This window comes from Strongylocentrotus purpuratus, unplaced genomic scaffold, assembly GCF_000002235.5.
Source record: "Strongylocentrotus purpuratus isolate Spur 01 unplaced genomic scaffold, Spur_5.0 spur5_scaffold_9, whole genome shotgun sequence".
Taxonomy (NCBI): domain Eukaryota; kingdom Metazoa; phylum Echinodermata; class Echinoidea; order Camarodonta; family Strongylocentrotidae; genus Strongylocentrotus; species Strongylocentrotus purpuratus.
In genome coordinates this window covers 32,313,718-32,336,383 of record NW_022145615.1, presented here as the reverse complement: position 1 = coordinate 32,336,383, position 22,666 = coordinate 32,313,718, and the positions used below count along the sequence as shown (strand labels likewise).

General features: G+C 39.5%; 1 protein-coding gene across 1 annotated transcript in view; it reads left to right on the top strand.

Annotated features, from left to right (window-relative positions):
• The window catches only part of LOC576365 (insulin gene enhancer protein ISL-1), a 58,818-nt gene that overhangs the window by 20,045 nt on the left and 16,107 nt on the right, over positions 1 to 22,666 (top strand). The window contains exon 4 of the mRNA XM_776681.5: positions 2,374 to 2,660. Within this exon, the coding sequence (XP_781774.3) occupies positions 2,374 to 2,660 (287 nt within the window). The remainder of the gene's footprint in view (positions 1 to 2,373; positions 2,661 to 22,666) is intronic.

Genomic DNA, 22,666 nt, shown 5'->3' with positions numbered 1-22,666 from the left:
AGAAAAGCAATTATGGAAAGGAAGGAATTCTGGTAATGAGAGAATATGTGGGATATATTGGCATTATATCGAAAGGCCAGAAGCAGACATTATAGGAGGAAAATATTATAAATGAATGAAATTTAATATCAAAATTGAAATGAATTGAAATCATATTGATAAATGGAAGTATACATTGTAGATGTTCTTTTTCTCTTGTTTTCTGTTGTTTTCAAAAGTCAAGTACTTTCATGCATGCAAACCTCATACATGAACTACAAACTGACTTCCGAGTTCGAAGAAATGAAAGTATTAATATCAAGTGGTTGTATCATACATATAGAAGTTAACATAGTTATATACTATAAGGTACATGAGCGGGTTAATCCCAAGCAATCTCTGAAAATCGAAAGCTTATTGAAAATTTTCAGTCCAGTAAGACCTTGTTGAAATTTGGTAAGTCTTGAATGAACGTTTATTGAATTCAAAACAGAATAAACGAAAAGCGATATTACTATCGATTTTCAGACTTATGAGTAAGGTTTCATTCAGAGGTCACGTGATCATATCTAGGTCAGGTGACTATTTTGGTAAGGTTGAAAGAACTCTCGATCAATAAACATACAATCAAGGTCTGAATCAGGCCCAATCTGTGTGATACATAGATTTATGAAAATACTGAATGGATTTCATGAGTGGACGATTATGTACACATGCACTCTCCAAATCAAGATTTTCATGAATTCGAAATTCGTTGAGAAATAGGGCATTCCTGCTCTACCCCCTCTCTCTCTCTCTATTTAGCATCATCTCATTCTCTCTTTTCTTTCTCTCTTCCCCTCTCTCGAAATCGCCATCGATGACGTATCGTTTGTGAGAATGAACGCAGGCCGTATTTGAAGTTCGTAATCAGTAGGATGTAATGCTGTTTTCATCGACGACAAAGTCGGATCCAATTTTGAGTTGATTTAGCGGAGAAATTAGATTATGCCGAACAGAGTTGCCGGAATTAGTCCTGAGATATATGTCAGGGTGGATGCAAGTTGCTCTTTAAACTGGGCAGCTAGACCAGCGATCATTTCGTAGATTTTTTTTCATTTCTGTCCGTCAATGAAAGATCAGAGAAGCTTCAGCCATGAATTTTACGATGCCATAAACAAATACGAAACAAAATTATTTCAATCGTTGTTCAGATAGTTCACCCTCTCCTTTCCGAAAGGGCAACCAGCCAATGGGGCATGTTGACCGGTTTGATTGGTGAATAGCACGAGATGCACTCTTTTAGAGCCATTCTCTTTTACATCCATACGTGAAATAGTTATTTTCATTATTGAATTTTGATTACAACGATCTAAATATGAGTTGTAAACAAGGTTTGCTATTGCTCTTAAATAAAATTCGATTGGATGTGGTCGAAAAACAAAAAAACAAACAACACCAAGATTCTCGGCTTTCCAGGTCGAGTATTTCACACGGACCAAAGGACTCCTATTTGAACGATGGTAACAACAGATTAGTAGATGTACTTACAGAGAAATATATTCCACAACAGGTTGTAAGATGTGTAAGATGTAAATGCAAACTGTACTTGTAACTCAACAGAATTCTCAAACGACTGCTTCATAGGTTGTTGACCTGTTACGCTGTCTTTGAATACGTTATGTCACGCTGCATGCCAGAGTTGTACACATCCTTGTATATGCTGTACCTGCGGGCGATAACTCAGGCGCCATTGAATTGTTACGTCTCGGAAAAGAAGGCCAATAGCACATGTCATCATGAATGAAGAAAAGGAGAGGGGAGGGGATGAAGTGACTGAATATAACAGTCAATAAACATTTTATTACAACTTGATTGACGAATAGAACCAAAGTGACAGGCCAAACTCGTCACCATGGAGGTTCTGTTATTAGTTACATGTCAAATACTCGTTGAGGAAGTGATAAGAATCTATACCGGCTCGTTATGGTCAATAAATGCTTGATGAAGGTATGAGATGTAATACGGCCGGACATTATTGGCGGCCATCTTGGTCCAAGCGATGATCTTTATTGAAAGAAATGAAATTGATGAAACCGCAGGAAAGCGGTTTCCTCGAAAATGGCCACAAACCTGAGTCATGTAAGGCATCACATAGTATCGTCGCTGATCTTTTGCGTGAAGTTTGTTTCAGTATTGTTTCTAAAATCTACAGTTTAGGACAATATATAACTATGATCTTTATTGTGAATTAATCGCTTGAATTAAAAATAGAAAAGAATGAAGGTCTGTTCCTATCAAAATACCATGTATGGATTTAAATACATGGATGTTAACAAAACCATGGACACAAAATGATTACTTACATGATAAGGTAACGTTCATTTTTATTGTTTTTTCTTCTATTACCATTAGCAACCCGAGCTGAGCCTATGCCCAACCGGACCTCTTCCGGTCGATCCCACGTCCATAAGCAAGAGAAGCCTACGCGCGTCCGCACAGTGCTAAACGAGAAACAACTCCACACGCTACGGACGTGCTACGCGGCCAATCCGCGTCCTGACGCGCTCATGAAAGAACAACTGGTCGAGATGACGCAATTGAGCCCTCGTGTGATCCGCGTATGGTTCCAGAACAAACGATGTAAGGACAAGAAGAGGACTGTGCTCATGAAGCAGATTGCCGATCAGCAGGCCTCCAAGGTATGTCTCAAATTTAAAGTAAATTCAACAAACAAACAAATACAACGAGCAAACAAACTAAAACACATGCAAATGAAACTTCTATTCGTGATTATTTTAATGGGGAAATTATTTTTGTGTTCGCTTCCAATCAAGCACATTTGCATCTTAATAACACAAATGTTATCATTGTCAGAGATAGACTACCTTGAAATGAAATACTTGGTGAAGTATGTACTTGATTTGAATTATGTTGAGAGAAAGAAGGATTTACTAATAAAGAAAACTAATATTAAACAAACAAAGCAAGAATAAAGGGGAAATGAAGAGAAATTGGAGATCAAAACAAAAGATTGAAGAAAATAAATACGAGGAAAAAAGAAGGTAAAGATACGACACTTTGACATAAAGATAAAGTAATTGTAGAAGTAGTAGAAGTAGCACTAAGTACATAAATGTCGATGGTGGTATTAGTGGTGTTGATAATAATGCTGATATTGATGGTGATCCTGATGTGAGTTATATTGATAGTGTTACAGAAGATGATTAGATTATATTCTCATGGTTATGATGTTTGATGCTGACAAGTGGTTTTTAATTGATACGTTTGGACACGCGATGTCAATGTCTTCCTCAGAATATGTCATGGTCATTACTGATCTTTAACAGAATGAGTGATAACCAATTATTTGTATTTCATTACCCGAATATGTAATTATTGTGACTATAGCTAGCTGATTAGTTTAAAGATATAGCTTTTGATATTAAAAATTTAAACGTAAATGGTTTTAAATTGATGGTCGGTATATCAATATATCGTTTAATCTTCAAACTATGTCACGCACAGCATATCTCCATCATCAGCACTTTTCGCATCCTATAATAACCGGAATATTTACCCCACATCCCGGGCTTGGCAATTTCCACGGTCTAGTTATTTGATGATGCTGAAACGGGAACAAACATTTGCGTTTCGCCAAGAGAGAGAACAAAGATAGAGGAAGAGAGTGTGTGAGAGAGAGAGAGAGACTCCTCGTCATCATACAGTATCCCCTTCAATTTGACCTGCGTAATGAGAAAGCGATAAGACCGCTTAATATCACATTCAACTCGTGTTGTAATGACACATTGACAGCTAGGCAGACAGGCAAGTGCATGCACGCAACCGAACAAATTGCTCGCAATTTCGCGCCAATAAAAGTGGTAATATTTGGGGGGAATCCTCTGTAAGCTAAAACACATCACTACCAATCAGTCATTCTAAGTGATGCGGTGATGTGTCTTATTAAAAAAGAAAGATCTAGTCAGCGACGGAAATTGAAACGCGCGATTAATTTAGGTGAGATTTCCGACCCAAAATATATGTTTGTTTTGGGAGATGAATTGGGTAATTCTTTGGAGCTTATCAGCGACGACGCTTTGCTTGGTGACATGACCTTAATCTCTCCATTTAGCAAATACTTTCACTGACTGCTTTAAATTCGGATGAAACGAAATAATCTTGAAATATTATTCTTTCCAAAATTCGTCAATATGGCAAGGTATGGGAAATATTTCATGTTTTTATCTTAAATAATTATTTTACGATGAAGTAATTTCAGGAAGATTAATTTTGTAAGACCAGTTGAACCCCTCTGCTCTGTCTCAATTGCCCCCTTACTCATTCATTTTCTGACGTATTTGTTTATTATTCATATCTGGATACAAATTTCCAATCATTAAGCTAAGCAGAGCCTAAATTATGTCGAGGGACCCCCACGCACAGCACCACTGTACAGCATAGCATCATTTGGTCGATGTTAACCAAGCCCTGTGCAAGCATGCATACATTTAGCCGGTCTAATCAGGGTGAAAAATCAAAGCATATTTTCATCGATATTTGGACGGGGTCTGTAAAACACGTCATCTTTGAGTCTTGCGCTAATTCCATCGATCTCTCTCCCTCTGCATACGCAATCGGGGATTGTCTCTGTCGATCGCGGTACACACAAACGCCAATGGTAGATTTCATAAGAACCCTTAAACTCGTTCAGTGACGACCAAATGAACACGCAGTACAAACCAAAGAAATGAATTCGGGTTTTGAGCGGGAAGGCTAAATGTTAAATTGACGGTAAATGTCTCGTCTCCGATATACGCTTGATTATTTGCCTTTATTACTCCGCAAAAGCACAAATCAGGGATGGGGATGATGTGTATCAGTATAGCGCATTTACCCGGATAATTCGTTTCGTTGAATCTAGCAATTCCTGAAACAAGTCGGAATTGCAGAAAACAGTCTGTTGTATTCTTAATATTATGGAAATGCTAAACAGTCGATGTTTATCATAGTGTATGCATTGTTTTAGAAGGTGAAAATGGCTTCTTTCTATTAATTAGTGTGCTTTCACGGATACTCATGCATTGTTGATTCGTCCAGATCATAACATTCGTTAAACTGTGTTATCTTTGGTAGATGTAGACATATATAGCGGAAGCTAGTTAAATCCTGTCCAACTTTGGTAGCTTTCCATTACACAAATCCAGGCACTCCTTACGCACACAGGGCTTTACAGAGATAGCAAGTGACCATATACGTTGCCTGAATGGCGATTTAATATTTTAACCTTGTCCAGAATATATCAATAAATACAAATCATTTAGCATTGACTACTATCGACCAAGCCTGTCGGTAAGGTTACATTGATTTCTCCATGCCCACTTTGTCGGCAGATCTTTTGTTCAAGAGTTCTACTATATTCATTTAGAACAGTATTGAACGGGCTAATTAAGGGGCTAGTCGGTAATTACGTTCTTCTATACTCTCTTCCGTCTGTTTCTGCCCTGGGGAGTAATTAATAAAGACAGGGCTAAAGAGATAGTCGGTCGCGCAAACAAAATACTCCTGAGCTTGTTAACTGTAGCAAATGAGGTGGTAGGAAAATAATTGATAGAATCACAGAAGTAGAAGGCACACGTGCTTGATACATCACCACAAGCCATTGGAGAAAGAAGACAACGAAGTTTGAGATGATATCTTAAAACATGCATTTTAACAACAACAAACTATTTTAGGACCTTAACCCTGGAAAATGAACCTATAACGAGGACAAAGATTACGAGGTTGCATTTATCTACATTACTGTGATGAAAGTTGTCTTGACCCGTACATAAAGTCATTGTAAAATCCGAATACCAGTAGGAAATTAATTGGATGCATAACAGTAGTTTATATTAGTTATAATTAACACTTACATTTTATGTTTCATATTGGAAATCAGTCCTGTTCATCAGACATCTTATCTGATGAACAGGACATTACATAGATTACTACATTTACAGCCTTATAACATAATAACATAATAAAGCAATGTTATTCAAATATCACTCGTTATCCTCAAAGATGACATGCTATCATATCATTACTGGATAGCTGTGTTGAATATTATTTGCAAGAAGATCACTATTCTCTTTTGCAAATTGCATCAATGTCAAGAGTGGGATTTGCCTATGCAAGAACATGTTGTCGTGTATATATGCTAATGGAACAACAACAACAACTGTTTTCTAGGTGGAGCGGTCGTCAAATGGAATTAAACCCCGTGCCACCTCCCTGCGCCCTCCTCTCGAATATATAATAACCCGCCTCTTGCAGGAACAGAAGCCAGATCGAGGTAAACTTGACCGGGAAACAAGGACCCTGAGGAAACGTTTAGTGACATTACGCGCTTCACTTGTAATTCCCTCTGCTCCACCCGCCCAGAAGGCGCAAAAACACGGATGCAGTCCCGATCTCATCATGCTATCCCTTACGGTGATATCATCGTCGTTGCATCCTTCCAGAGCAGCCGTGCATCATTCCAACCCCCCCCCCCCTCTCTTCCATCCCATTCCATCCCTCCACTTCATCCTTCCTCTGTTTCTTGTCCCTCTTCGCTTCCGTGTCGGCCAGAACAAAGTGATTTCGTCGTCGTGAGTGAATCATAAGAACGGTTTGGCAAAACTCCTGTAGGTATGTCGACTCGACGAAGCTAGCTAACCAAACTCTAGGGAACATTCTCTGTAGAGTAGTCTGGATATTGATTGTCTCTACACCTCTCTAGGATGACACGAACGCGGGGATGGTTCCACAGTAGTCTGAAATGAAAGTGATTGATTAACGAACATCCATGTTAAACGTAACATGCCACGTTGCTTGTCTAACATGGAATACACTCATAAAGATGCATTATTAAAAATTATCTCAGAAATTTGGTTAAAGATTCCTTTACTTAAGCTCTTGAAAAAAAATGTAATCAAGATTATTTTGGTCTGACTATTGATACATGAACGCTCCCTTTTCTACCGCGAACCTATATGATACACATCTTAGAATTGAAAAGAAAGAAAGAAATAGAAATTTGTGGAGGATGGATCTCATCTCCTGCATTCTGCATGGCGGACGATGAAATTTCTTCTCTCCCTTAATCTTGGTGTCTTTTTCACCTTCAGTGGATGAGGGAAGTGTTGTTGTGCAGTCGAGAGTGACTTGGTCCGTTCGCATCATCGGAGTAAAAGCATTGACAATCTAGTTTCGATTCGGGCATCATCCTCGTGACATCTTTACACTCCATCTGCCACACCAACCCCCTCTTCCCACACCACCAATCTTCCCCATGCAGAAACCTCACGCAAACCAAGATACTCCACTCCCCCCTTCACACCACCAATCTTCCCCATGCAGAAACCTCACGAAAACCAAGATACTCCATCCCCCTTTCACACCACCCATCTTCCCCATGCAGAAACCTCACGCAAACCAAGATACTCCACCCCCCTTTACACCGCCACACTGACTACAAGTCGACCGATGATTTACAACATCTTAGCTATTCGGAGCAGTGTAACTTTCTGCTCGGACTTCTGTTGGATTGATATCGATCTCACTGGTGTGACCGGGGTATTATGGATGAGGATGGGGAATATAATTTTCCAACAGATAATCATAAAAAGGGGGTTGCTATCCCACAGGGTGGGGTGTGGTGTATCCTACCCGGACTAGGCATGGGCACCTCGGCATCAATTGGTCATGATACAAGTTGTACTGTATAGATTTCGGGCTCTTTTATTAGGGGGCATATGCCTTCTCCAGTATTTGCTGGATACACCACTGTTAAATACCTATGCCCATGACATTGCGCAGTACTGTTTACACACTCTGAAATTGTTCGAGCAATTGCCGATAGCTATAAGCGATAACTTTGTAAAATACAAATGATTGAGTATCGGTTACTGAGTTTGAATATGATTATATTGATCTGTGAATAAAATCAATATGAAATGTGATCAACCCATCATGAGCAAAAACAATCGGTAGTCGGGGATTTAGAGAGATCAGTGATTGAAAATGTTGGTGTACCTTGTTGTGTCCTAATTGTGTCCTTCGAAAAATATCAACAAAAACTTATTTGTATGAATGAAATGGAAACATTGATTTCCTCATTTCCTCATAGCCGAAATAAATATGGATGAACGCAGAAAAGAACCAGGGCAATCCGAATAATTTCCCAGACTTGCTCTAGATACTAATCATTGGGAAATTAATGAAATTGACGGAATATGTCGAAATGATTGCTAAAGACAAGATAGAAGAAGATGAAAATGTTAAATTTATCATATGGCTATGTCGTCTGCTGCTTTGGAAACGATATCCACATGCCTCTTTACAATCGTTCGTCGGTGCTCGGGTTTTCATCACTACGTAATAGAATTTCGAGAGAATCATTTTAGATCCAAACATGATCGCCAATCGTCTACAGTAAAGAGAGCCTAGGAATGAAATCTTTCCCCATAGCCTGTATTTACAGACCTCTTTCGATCTTAACATTATGCAAGTCATTGGTCATACTGATATAATATTAGATCTTACGATTGTTTTTCTTCTTCGGAATCGCAGACGATCTAACAAGTTGTCATGACTGAATTATGTGCCTAAATTATGCTCGGAATAATCTTTAGATTTCATTACATTTTGTAACAATAACACGATGAGAATTCAATATATCTTGACTTCTTTCATTCTGCCCTTTTAAGGTCGAAATACATTTTTTTTAAAGGCGATTAACTCCTATTTTCCTGCCATGTACATTATAGATGTATACTGTTTAATGTGAATGCATCTTTAAAACAATACACATAGTCATAGATAATTACTTTAAATTTGTTTAACCTCTTTATTTTCTCCTTCTAAATGTCTACTCAGGACCCAGTTGATTTCTTTATGGTTTCATTAGGCCTTTCTGTAAACTTCTTACATCCCGTCATTATTGTCATTATTGTGAGGTATGACAATATCAGATGGCAAGAGATACCGAAAGCATTTCTCTCGGGTATCGTTCTCGAGACTACGGGCATCTCGGTTCATCATCGAGAACAAGATGAAATCCGGTTTTGGATTACACCAAGATCGAGAATTAAGCAAGGGTCTATTTACAATCGAATAGGATAAGCGGTCGAAAATTAGAAATTATAATTACCACAATTACCGCGGCACCGTCATCTGTGTCTGACCGCGCATACTGTAATTCAACTTCACTGTGCCCCAAGGCTAGAGTATTGTTCAAATCAAAGAAATAAAATACGAGAAATCAACAGATATTGGACGGAATCTTTCTTAATATAGGAACAAGCAGAGAACATCGTTTTTGAAAATCTAGTAACTCTGTCGCTTTATTAGTTCCGATAGTCATGGTATACGTAAAGGTACTATTTAAACGGAATCAATCGAATAGAATGCCAGAGGGAAGAGGTTCTCTCATGAACCTACGTGTAAGCGGCCACCATCACCCTATATTCGTCATCCTTCACCTTAGAAAACAATAAGGAAATAATTTCACCGTAAAAAAGCGTTGGTTTAGATGGAAGTTCACAGTATTCTATACTGATCATGTGACTTTTGCCAAGGCATCCCTCCCAATCCCTATAAATATAACATAGACCTAGTTTAATTTGACTTGTTATACTGTGTTTTATTGTCCCCTGACGATCCCAAAAACATCATTTGACTATGTCGGCACGGAATTCCTATTACATAGTTTTTACAATGTTGGCTCGCATGTGTCTTTGCACAGTCACTGGGGAGAAATAGACTTGAAATGTTCTTATTCATCTGACCTAAATCGCGGACAACCTCCTGAATTGCTCCCAAGCGCATGAGGGTTCGCCATTGTATTTTTAACATGAACTACAAACAGTGTTGGGCTCTTGAGGCTGCGCTAACAACACTCGACACGCCGAACACACAGCGTGTACCTCCCCCCTCAGGACACGGGTGTGATGCAGGGAAGAAGGGCGGCGAGGTAGGGGAGGGGTGCTGGGATGGGGGAGGGGGGGTGTCACCTCCCACCCCTCTTTTAATTTAAAGAGAAGTTCATTCAGTCACCCTCATAGAATAGAAAATTCCATCGCTTTAGTGCTTGTAACTAGATTAAAATAGATACAAACATAACGCATCTACCTTTCTGGCTCTCGATTAATTCATGTAGGGAAGTAGACTGGTCCTATAATAGCTGATCTGGGTGTCTCGAAAATGTCTAGATATTCTCTTGATTTACAGTCTCGAACAAATCTATGAATCCTGAAATAGTCTCCAGTGAACCCAAACTATAAATCTTCTAGCTTGTTGATTTATCATTGTTATTGGTTCTTCACAGTTTGGAATTGACCTTCAGCGATCAATTTCTTTTCTCTCCTTCTCAAAACATAAAGAGGTAGGCCAAGCATCTCATGAATGGCCTCTTGACTCTGCTCTCTTTCTCAACCATGTTCTCAATAGGATTAAGACTATGAAAGAACAAGACACCCTTCGCCACCACTCTCTTCACCTGGCTTTCCGGGAACCTTATCCCACAATACCGGTTTCTCAGAGGAGACAATTACACGACAACGGGACTGAAATCTCGTTAACGCTCTCCAACATGCAGCGTCCTAAACACCTCCTTCACTCTCCTCCTCTTCTCCTTTCGCACCTCAATTACCATCCCAAATGTTCCATTCACAAAAAAACACAGAACCAGATTGAATCCTCGACTCTTATACGCTCTTGTCCTCTTTTCTCCATCACCCTCGTTCTTTATCCCCGTCTCACCATCTTGTGTTACGCCATGCGAGCCCGATGAACAGCGTTTTGGCGGGAAATAAAACTCCGCTCTCGGACAGATTTTCTCTCTCCGCCTTCGTCGTCTGGCCCGTAATTACGACATTTTATATCCGGGTGTATACATACAACAATCAAGGAGGATAGCGCTTGTATTGAGACGAGCACGTGGTCGAATTGCGTGGCGCTCAAATCCTCATTTACCCAACTGGAGTTTTCCTTATAAATACGATCGCTCACATAGTTGAATTACTATCTTCGTGGCGTAATTCAAGGAGGGGCAGCTGAGTGATCGAGAAAACACGAGAAAGCTCGAGAAAACGTCGGAAGTGGGTGAAGTAACGTACACCAGAAGTCGAACATGTTGTGATTACAAAAAAGAAAAAGTACATAAAGCAAGTGGGATAAATGAACTCATGCAGAGAAAAAAAATAAACATGATTATAGCAAGTTATGAAATAGATAAATTCTACGTTCTCAAATGTAATGTATCGAAAAGAAACGCAGGTTATTATCAGTGAAAATTATTATACAGCGTGCTTCTTTATTAATTCGATCCCTTGAGCATGCATATATATGAATTATAAATGCAAAAGCAAATGTCCAATTTTCTCATTTGCAAAACATGATAGCCCATCGAGCAATAATTCAGATAAGGCCGGCAGTGCTAACACATACAATTACATGTATATCGTCGCTGTTTTCACGAAGTGACGGTAGAGAAAAAAAATTGCATTCACTTTGCGTTACGGTTTTCCTCACTACCGTCACTTCGTGAAAACAAGGACGATATGCGCAACGCTGCTATCAGAATTGCATGCCGAAGGGCAGATAAACGATGTCAAACGTCAGAGTGTATTACTGAACCAAATTCTAACCGTGATCAACTTGTTTGCAGTAATGAAACAGTAATACCGTTGTCGACAGCTCAAATTATCATCAAATATGACACGGAATGAATTATCACATTTCCAATTTAAATTGCGTATCTTTTACCTCGTCCCGGTCCAAATTGCCAGAAATGGATAAACACACATTGTCAATTATATCGCCGGGGACTCATATACCAAGGATTCATAACAATTCATTATTGTGTGTGTGTTTGCCTTTCTGATGTGTGGGTGTGTTCTAATGAGCATTTATGGTAATATATAGGGATTATGTCTGATTGACCTTCTAGTAATTAGACGCTCAAACGCGTCATATTCTGTTGATTTGGTAATGACATTTAACCATAACAAGTAAACTGTTGATACAATCAGAGAAATGCCAAATGAAATTCCTATTTTTGGAAGCAACATGGATATAATCGAAATTCAATTCAATGTACTTAACTAATGATATCAAAATTGGACATGGAAATCGAGTAGATGTATGCGAAAATCTACAGGTGCTGTAAAACATGTTTTGTTTGAAGAGGAATGAAAACGCCAATATAATGCACTTTGAGTGAACAGCTATGTTTCATTTTCCTAAGAGTTATTCAACGACAGGTGTTTTTTCCCCTCTCTCTCTCTTTTAGAAGAGTATTTTTAAATAACCAAATGTTTTCTGGATTAATTTAAACGTTATATGGCATTAGCAGAGTCGATGGACACCAGACAGTCTTTGCCACGTGACACGGTGGCGGTTCTCCGTCGAATTGTTTATAATTATAGAAAATCTATGTAAAACCCTTCGCGCATCCTATCAACAATTATGACTCTTCAGATACCCTCCCTAAATTTTCAAATATGTTTCTAATTTGTGTTCCCACTGTGTTCTCTCATCATATTACCCAATATGTACACTCGCTCTCGCGTTCTTTTTCTTTATCCCAAATAGTCTCTTACTATTCTCTCTTCATCCACGCACATACTCACAGGTATATAAATCATTCATCTCTCCCTGTCCCCACACCCCCTCTCCCCCTCTCTCTATTATATACACAGAAAAAATGGCAACACATATGGAAACTCTTTTGATTCATTACATTCGAATTGAAAAGTCATGAATAATTTTAATGCACAAGCCTATTCTATACAGAGCTATTGGTTATAGACATTGTACAGCCTTACGTCACATGTGCGCTACGTGCATTGAATTCATGCATAATAACCGAGAAAGGAGGATACATTATGCTAGATACATATTGAGAATTAGAAAACGATGGAATACATTTATCTACATGTTGCCCTATTTTTCTTTTCTCGAAATTTAGCCAATTGGGTTGATATATCGCATTGGGAGAACAATAGGTTAGAATACAAGGTATCACAGAAAATGTGCGTTTGTAGTGAGCTAAACCGCGCAAACCTCATGCTCTTCAAATACGTGCGATTACATTTCCGTAAAAAGATGAAAGACTTTGGTCGTATTTTGAGTTGATCTTCCCCCGTATCTCCGCTTTTACACTGCTCCAGACGAGTAGCGGAGACGCCGCCGAATTAGCTTGCTTTGGTCAGTTGAGTTGTGTTTATGTTGCAGCCGTCCGTATGACCGTGTGCAGCGATCGTAAATCAATGGAAGATACAGACGAAATACATCTTCCTTACGTTTCCCATTTGCAAGAGAAACATGCCGGGGAGCGTTAACAATTTTATTTGTTTATCAAACGACGAATGCATTATTTTATGTTAAGTCAGGCTTGGGAGTAGATACACAAAAGGGGAGATTCATAAGAAAGATTATGATGTGGGATTCGAACCGCTCGAGGTGTTAGATATTCCATTTTAAACGAAACTAGCAATATGATTATCGGTCCCGTCTTTTAAATGTGTGGATCAATCTCATCATTTTTTAATTCTTAAATGGATGTGTAGTCATGCTTTTTGTAAATCTTACGTTTTCAAATCACAGTGGCCTCGATGTTTATATCATCACCCGGTGACACACGAAATCTTTTCCATATCATAATAATACATTCATGACCTTTGAACTTAAAGACATTAAATTCAACATTTTTGTTCATCTTGTCCCCTTATTACACTTCTAAATGCGATATGAAAATCAGAGATAACTGGTAAATTAAAATGATGCGTGTAAACTATAAGAGAGCTAACATTATAGAGTGCGTCTACATCATTGTCTGAAGACGGCGTCAGCCATTGAACACAAAGAATGGATGGAAATGCACTTTCCAACTGAAATACGTGAGGGTAGAAAGTTGAAGACAATTCAGTCACTAATTTTCTACGGTTCTTAATTGAGGAAACCCGAGTAACTGATGTGAATGTGAGAAAGACAGAATACATGACTGTGAGAAGAAGAAAGAGGAAAATAGATGAACGAAATTAGGCCACAGTATTCTACTTTGCTTGCAGCGACGATCAATACACTGCAACGACCAGCGATTGAAAGAAAAGTGATTTTGCGCAAAGAGCCATGGACTAGCTAGCGAGAGCGATTAATTTTTAAGGTGACCGGGAGAAAGGATAGAATTCTATTTTCCTCGGCAGTCATGAGGACATGATCTTCTTTTATTGTCTGCATTCTGTATTTGTGACTATATTCTCGTCTTTTTTGGGGTGCATTTAGCTGTGTAAGAGATGTTCTCTCTCTCTCTCTCTCTCTCTCTCTCTCTCTTATCCCCCCCCCCTCCTCTGTTTTTATGTTTGCGCTCTCACGTTTCTGTTTCTCCATCCATATAACATATTTATCTGTCTACCTTGTCCCGTATTTCTTCCCCAGTAATTGCAGGTACAAATGATACATGCTCAATTATTCATGACTGCATAATATAAAATACACACCAACTTACTTTAGGCATGTTAAAGAATTTATATAACACAATGCCAAATTATAATGCATCCACTGTGCCAAAGCCTTCCCTTTGTCTGTGTCTAAAGTGGCCTTGCAAAGACCTTTGCATATGATTATAGATGGTTCAATTTGCAACATTGAAGAGAGAGAGAAAGGCCCATCATTCCAATTTCGTTTACCTCTGCGTCTACGCTGTCAAAACAATGCCAGATTACACATCATACCTAAGCTCGTGGACTAGCGGCGTATGCAACGAGAAAAGAAGACAGGAGGAAACAATAAAGAAGTAAAAATGGCACCGACCGCCATTTGTCAAGCCGATGACAGTGGGGCTTTGCATAGTATCATCCTCCATTTCATCGAACCTATTTTATCTGCCCAGGGAACGGTGTATTCCGCCTGCCTGCCGGTAACGAACTATATCTTCCCTTTATACTGTTTGAGAGAACAAGGCTTGGAAGTGAATACTAAATTGCACTATGGATATCAGTTCAAAGATGCAACTCCTTTAAAACTGTGATTTAATAATAAATTACAAATAACAATTACATCACTAGATTTTAATACAGTTATGTTTGTTTTTATTACGAACGATTATGCACAAACCTGTACCTTTTTTTGATTTATATCTGTTTCAATGGTAGGCACGTTATTAGTATCGTCAACAAAATTGATTACTTAGTAACAGACAACGTTAGATAATAAAGTTGAATACGTAATTTCATCATATTTCTTTGTTTTGTTTACTGTTTTCATGGTGTTGTTATAACCTGGGACCTGCATGGTATGCATCTGGTTGAAAAAATGCTTTGATGTATACACTTTCCTCACAGAAAAGATACGTTTACCTTAAGTTATTTTTAATATTCACCAATCCGAGGCGCCATTTTGTCAGTAGGAGTGTGTTGATCCCTTCTTTTATCAACGGTAGAAAGTGAGAAAGAGACGCCACCATTTCCCATTTTCGCTCGCGCTTCGCAACGGAAATATAAATGGCTTTCTAATAGCCAAACGAGTACTGCAAACCGGATAGACAGGATAGATAGAGAATAGAAAAAAAGGGTAAGTAAGAAAAGAGAAAGAGACCGTGTGTTTTTAGGCGCTCTGTATAATCAGCCTCTACAAACATTTACTTAAGTCGAAGAAGCCAAGATTAGCAGTGTGTGTACATGCAAGCAGGGAGCGTCTTCGGGTATAAGTACACAGTGTGTCATGAAAATGACAGATACCTGATGGCGAATATACATCTACAGAGCTCCCAGGGTGGTAAGCCGATACCCAAAGACCTAAATTTAGTTATCTTTTACTTTTTCCCCTCCTTCTCTTTTATGTTTATTCTTTCTTCTTGTCTATCAAGTTGTAAGAAGAATGGCAAAGGTCTTAATGCTGTTAGAAAGTTTCTTAACTAATTATAACGACTAGATGAATGAATCGAGTCATTTAACCGATTGGATTGGAGTACATAGAATAATGATTTTTTTTTTTATAGATCTTTTGGTATATTTTCTGCAGTAAACGTAGTTATGTCTTTTCATAGACATGTTATAACAAATTGAGGACGTAGACAAAATTAGGGGTTTATGGTACAAACTGCATTTTAAAAGATTCTGCAAGGTTTTGAGGACAATATTAACAGAGCAACAGTAGCGAGATTGATTTCACTCATGGAAAATGCGGTGTCTTCGGTTTTTTCTCGATATCGTGTAGCAAGTCTTGTTCATCGTCTCTACACACGCAACTGAATCAAGCGAGGAGTTTACTCAGGCTGTCTTTGGTCAAACCGCGTGCGCGCGTATGAGGAGAATGAGCCGGCGAGCGATCTCATTTGGTTGCCAAATTCAGCCTCTATTTTCCCCTCGTTGTCGATTATTGAGCGGATAGAATCTCGCATTACCCTTCTAGAGATGAATGGGAAGAAGAGACAAATGAGATGAAATAATAGTAAGTGGAGTAGAGAAAGGGGGTTCCGAATGGATGAGGAGAGGGAGAAAGGGATATGACGAGAGAGGATGAGAGCGAGAGAGAGAGAGGGGGGTGTAAAACAAGGAGAAGATAATGGTGAAATGAATTCAGACTGGCGTTAGAAATAGCATCTCACAAGTCTCATGTAGCTTACGCGATCGTCGGCCAACTTATATCTCTGGTGTAAAGTATCTTAGCTAATCTGAAAAGAAGATGTTCTACCAATTCAGAAATAATTCAGTTTTGTTTAAAGAATACCAGCTTATGATATTGTTAAAATAACATTTGAAGTAGCTATCTGTAAATGACGAGGGTGAAAACTTCACTGTTTACGTTAGTAAAAGTTTTGATTAATTCGTAGGCAAAAAGGGTGTCGAAAATAATCGTATCGTTATATTCTACCATACCTATATGCTTGACTTGGATATATTATGTGAAACATCGTGTGGTAATGTTCAGTATGTAAGATTAATGTTAGGTTAGAGAAAAGGAGATGGTTGGAGTGGAAAGTGGTAAAGATGAGAGGGGGAGAGTGAGAGAGAGAGAGAGAGAGAGAGGGGGAGGGGTAATGAGAAGGGGTGAAGAGAATGGATAAGGTGAAAGCATTTGAAACCTGTTAATGCATCCATTTGCATGCCTCTCGCGCGCGCTTTTAGCATTTCTTGCCCCAGTACGTTTATCGATTAGCAAGAATCTCCCACTGTCATCCCTGTGTTATGGGTCATTACCAAACGCAATGAGATGGGCTGTCCATAAAGGAATGTTCACATTCCCACTATATTCGTTATGTATACCAAAGGAGAAAGGGTTCTGCGGAGGACTGGTGTACTATTTTCATGGTTCTTAGGAAGGATTCGTCGAGCTTTAGACCGTTTCATCGACAAGAACAGACCTACAGTGTGTCAAATTGAAATAGGCTGTCCTAAAAGAGTAGAGCACTTGATGTTTCAGTAATAAAATCGAATAAAAATCTAAAGTAAAAGGCAGTGCGAACGAGCATTATTGACCGCTTTTTGCTCTTCTTATGTCACATTACCCATCAAGCGAGAAGAAGGGTGCGTGCAGGAGGGAGGGAGTATCCAGTGTCTTGGTATGTCTGTAATGGCCAGTCAAGGATGGGTAGTGTCCTGGGGTGGGCAAGACTGGGTCATCCGGGGCAAGAGAGAAAAGCTTGGGGATAGATAGTTAGAGGAAAGGAGGCGTCCTTGAAGATGACGGTTATATTGTGGAGAAAGAAGGAGTGGAGGTATGGCAAAGATGTGTAATAATGGCGAGCCCCAACAGAAGCAGATGAATTATGTGTGATTATGATCAGTAAAAGATAGTTAAGAATACTAAACATCTGATTTGAAAATAATAGATGGGTTGGAAATAAGTCTGCCAGATTGCCACCCATACTCGTTATTTTACATTTTAATTCGCAGTTTGGTTAAAAGAAAGATTTAACCTGGTCGCTTTGAGCGGACAATCTCTCCTGCGAGCCATCTCAGTTGCAGCGGAATTGGCTCACCGCCTCTTGGCAGTCCAATACCACAGTGTAGTAAGGCACTTGAAAACACACACCGTAGAATGCCCTAGAGCCTACATGGTGTACTCCGCTTTGTCTTTCGCTCAGAAAACATCAATACGAATCTCCTCTGAACGACGTAGCCCGAACAAACTGAACCCCGATCGGATTTCACACCATTTCTTACCTACCCCTACACTCGTTCCCCTTCTTCGTTCGAGAGAAGCTGCCCCGAGTTTAGGAAAATATTTGAGCAAGATGAGCCGCGAAAGCAATCCTAAAAGTTTTTAATATCCCCGGTTGGGTGTGGGTTGTCTGTCAGGAAACTCGAGTGGAAACGAGAAAGCCTATTCGATACTGCATTGCCGTTGGAGTGAGGATTTGGAGTAGGGCAGAGCTAGAGAGAAAGTGAGAGAGATGGTGAGAGATGGAGAGAGAGAGGGTGGAGGGATATGAGCAGACGATATCCCGACCGCTTTTCCGCATTGCCGCGCTCGGGATATACGGCGTGAGATCATGACATCACAAGTACGTCTCCGAGCTAAAAATGACACATACATGCAGATTTTCAGTCGACAAACATACGAGTTGCAATGAATAATAAAGGAATGAAAGAAAGTGATGGTTGCTGGTCAGGAATAACATCTCAAGAGTTTTGACGTTGCATCGGATCTCATTCAGAAGGAAGCCAAAAGAAGACGAAATATTTGCTAGCATTTTGTGTCATTCTGTGACACGCGATGCCCTCATCGGCTTTACCGAAATGATCAAAACGCACGCACCCATCCGCGTACAAAAGGTATGGAAATTGGCAACCAACCTAATTTGTGTAATTGGATCTGCATTTAAGCGGAGACAAACCCAATCAGTAGGCCGGGCCGTGCAACCAAGGAACCGTGCGTTTAATCTGCAACCAACGGCAAGCTTGACCGAAAACACACGCTAAATTTGAATGAATTGTGACATGCCAAATTAAGACAGTGAGAGAGACACACTGACATAAGAAAATTACACTGCCGCCTTTTCTTCTCCAATTCTTCAATATGCATTTATATTCCTAGGTTGATAAAAGAAAAGAAACTGCTTGTTCCTTTAGGCGAAGGAAATCCCCTGATACGTCCCTTTGTCAGGTTTCTTTCACCATTATACTCATGATGAAGGCGATACTGAATAGTAGTTGATGAAGTAAAGAGAAGAATGAACTTCCGCTTATATACACACCAGCTTCCCTTCAAAAGCAGACGCCGGATGTATTGTGTAGGGAAAACAGAAAAGAAAAAACCAAGACGTTTCTTTATTCTTCTTCTTCGGTTGTAAAGCCATTTACAAATCTCGAGGCAAAACCTACCATTATACTTCCGTGAGTGCGAAATCGAAGGAAATACCTTTCAAAAGATTTAACTGTACTGGTACATTTCCCTCACCTACTCTTCTCTCCCTCTCTCTTTTTCTCGCTCTTTCTTACATGTTTATTTCTTCACCTCTCTCTTACTCTTTTCACCTCTATAGAGTCTTCATCATTTAGTTCATAGGTCTACCTGATAAGCATTTCTCATTGATATCCATCTTTGTGCAGTGGAAACGAAAACAGTTATCCTGAAATCTTATGCTGATGTAGAACTACCGGACGAAACACCTTATAGCATAGCTAATGCAAGGAAACTATCAGAATGGTAATATCCCACGCTGTGGGTTTGTATCTCCAAAATATACTCAAGGTTTGCAAAGAAAGCCCATCAACAAGATTTTGGGGCATTGATTTGCTACGGATTCATTTTTTAAAGATATTTTGACATACGCCTGTACACGTGAGCTAAGCATAATCTTTGGGCACTCCGTTAGTTTTAATTACTCAGATGAGCTTTGAATCACAGGATGTAGAATGTAAAACAGTATCTTGCGTAACAAAACGTCAAATTTTCTTCCCAATGTTGACCGGGAATACAGAGTATGCAACTTCTTCAGGCTGCTGCCACCTATAACGTTCTTCGATTTGAAATACGAAGATACACCTCTCCACCACCAATCCCCCTTCCTTCTCCTCGCAGCTTTTTATAAGGTACCCCAGTCCAGTGACCTTTTGTAATGCAGTTCCATAGTCTGCATCATCATTCTTCTTATCATCTCTTTTCAGAGGTATGACGATAAATATCATTATAACTGCCATTGTCACTTGCTGCGACCTTTGGTCAACCTTTAGAATGAACAAAGCACCTTAAAATGCCAATCCATCTCACCGTTTCACTTTCATATTCCCCTAATATCAAAATGTCCATAAAATATCATTATAACAATCAGCGATATTACGTTATGGCGTCCATAAGATAAGACCATGCCTTACTCACGCGGAACAGAATTAGCTCCTGATTAGCAAACCGTAAACTTCTTGGAAGAATCGAACAAGCTAAAGAAAGAAACGGAAGGATTGGAACTCAAAGGAGACAGAAAAAGTAAAGAAGAGACCCAGTACACGACCCATCCATCTTAATTCCTGCTCATTCAGCTCCGATTTTCATCAAGATCTGTCTGTCTCCATCTTCCATTAGAGTCCTGTCTCATTGCCATCATCTTAATTCCCCATCCCCTTTCCATCCTCTCTTCCCTATCTCCATCTTCATTCATACCCTTAATGCAGTGTTGAATCCGAATTCTAATCAGCCTTGGCCCCTGTTACGCTCTAACGCCAAGTCCCTCCAATTTATCCCTTTATACAACTGTCGATCTTAACCTTAACCCCTCTCTATATACACCGCCGACCAGGAAGATGGCAGAGGAGAAGGAGAGACAAGAGCCGAAACGGGTCACAAGAAAGACCGTCACTGTCACTCAAATTTGCGATTGTGTATGTTTGATCGATCCGCAGAAATCTTACACAGGCCAATTTTCGGAATAATTACATGTAGCACGATCAATCAGGAGAGCGGTCTCTTGGAACACGGTACAAGACATGTACTGCTTGCTTGCTCTTTCATTCACAATCTTCTTATCTCTTTCCGTCCTCCTCTTTCTTTGTAGCAGTATTACCTGGATGATGTGGGTTGTAGTCGCATCTTTCTTCTTCGCCTCTGCTTAGCGCACTTATATCCATACAGTATTGTAATTTTTTATACCCTTTTCTACGCGTTCAAAGTCTTTAACAAATATTTGTTATGGGTATAATGGCCACCCGTCCCTATTAAGCCCCCACCCCGCACTTTTCGTGTTATTCCTTTATTATTTATCATTCATTCCCTGTTGATCTGTTTGATGCTCTTTTCTGTCCTTTCATTTGTCGTCTTTACGACACCCTTGATGTTTCATTATTACTGTATGCAGTTTTAATGAGAATCGATGCAGATGTAGGAAGGGTTCGTTTGTTAGTGTGGGTGTGATGTGAATGTGTGTGTGTGTCTGCACATGGACCTACTTCCATGGTGAGAGAGAGAGAGAGAAAGAAAAAATATATATAACTTTTCCATTTTGTATGTCTCTGATATTTCGTTATTTGTACCTCAATTTTAAATTGTAACTACAAACTAAAAAGATGCAGACTCAAAACAAAAGGTCTTCCTCACCATGACACTTTCATTCAAGAATTTGATTCAAACTTGATACGATATTTTTGTCATACAAAGAAAGCACACTAAAGTGATATCACATGAATAAGAGTTACATATAAAGCGGAACATTACACTGTACATTATTTCCTCATCGATGTTGCACCATGATCTGCAACTCTCAGAATATCTTGGTCTTGGCTAACACTCCCCTCTGGACTCAAGGAAAATATTTCGATTTCGAGCAGGACACTTCCTACCAAGCATCCAAGATGTTTAGCGACATCTCACTTTTTCCCCCTTTTGTGAGTGTGGTTATAGAGGTGCTGGGAGGAGGTCAGGATGGAGAATAGACCTTAACTAGCCCAAGGGGCTGCTTACACTAGCCCCTCAGGGTTTGCTTACCTGCCCGTAGTGACAACCCCACCTGAGAGATCTGTGTTCAAAGACAAGCTGACGACATCTATTTCACCCATTTATACCTCAGCGACCCCCCCCCCACTTCTTTTTCCCTCTCTCTCTCTCTCTCTCTCTCTCTCTCTCTCTTTCCTCCTCTCTCTCACTCTCCCCTTCTCATTTTCTCTTCTTTTAAACTGGGTATTTTCGTCGCTCCGAAGCTCAATGTTTGATGGTTAATGACCTGTTTGCGTAGGAAAAATAATTCGCGAAATTACAAGCGCGGTTGGGGATAACAAATTTATGTTTAGTAGGGACTGAGGGCATTTTACCCGCGTGGGTATGAAGGACCTAATTCCGAAGCACACTCTTAAGGCAGAGTGTGTGATAAACACCGCTCATGACAGGTTAGGATATTGAAGAAGGCGGGTTTGGAATAAAAATACTAATTTGGCTGGTTCCACCTAGGTATGATCATGCATGGTAAAGGTTTGGAAGAAAAGAACTACTTGGCGCCTTCTATTCCGTATTTCCGTTCTTATCACTTTCATACATGGAAAGACTCAACACAGGATGCGCATGTAATTGTAATAAACTTTTTTGCTTCTAATTGAAGTTTAAAAAATAATAAGAATGTTTTTTTTTGAAGTATTGGACTATTCTGGATGTAATTTCATTTTCTTAAATGCTTCCTTTTCTTGTTGTAGAATATCATAGTGGCATGATTTTGGTCATTGTCTTCATTTTTACTGCAACTCATCTATACTTAGAT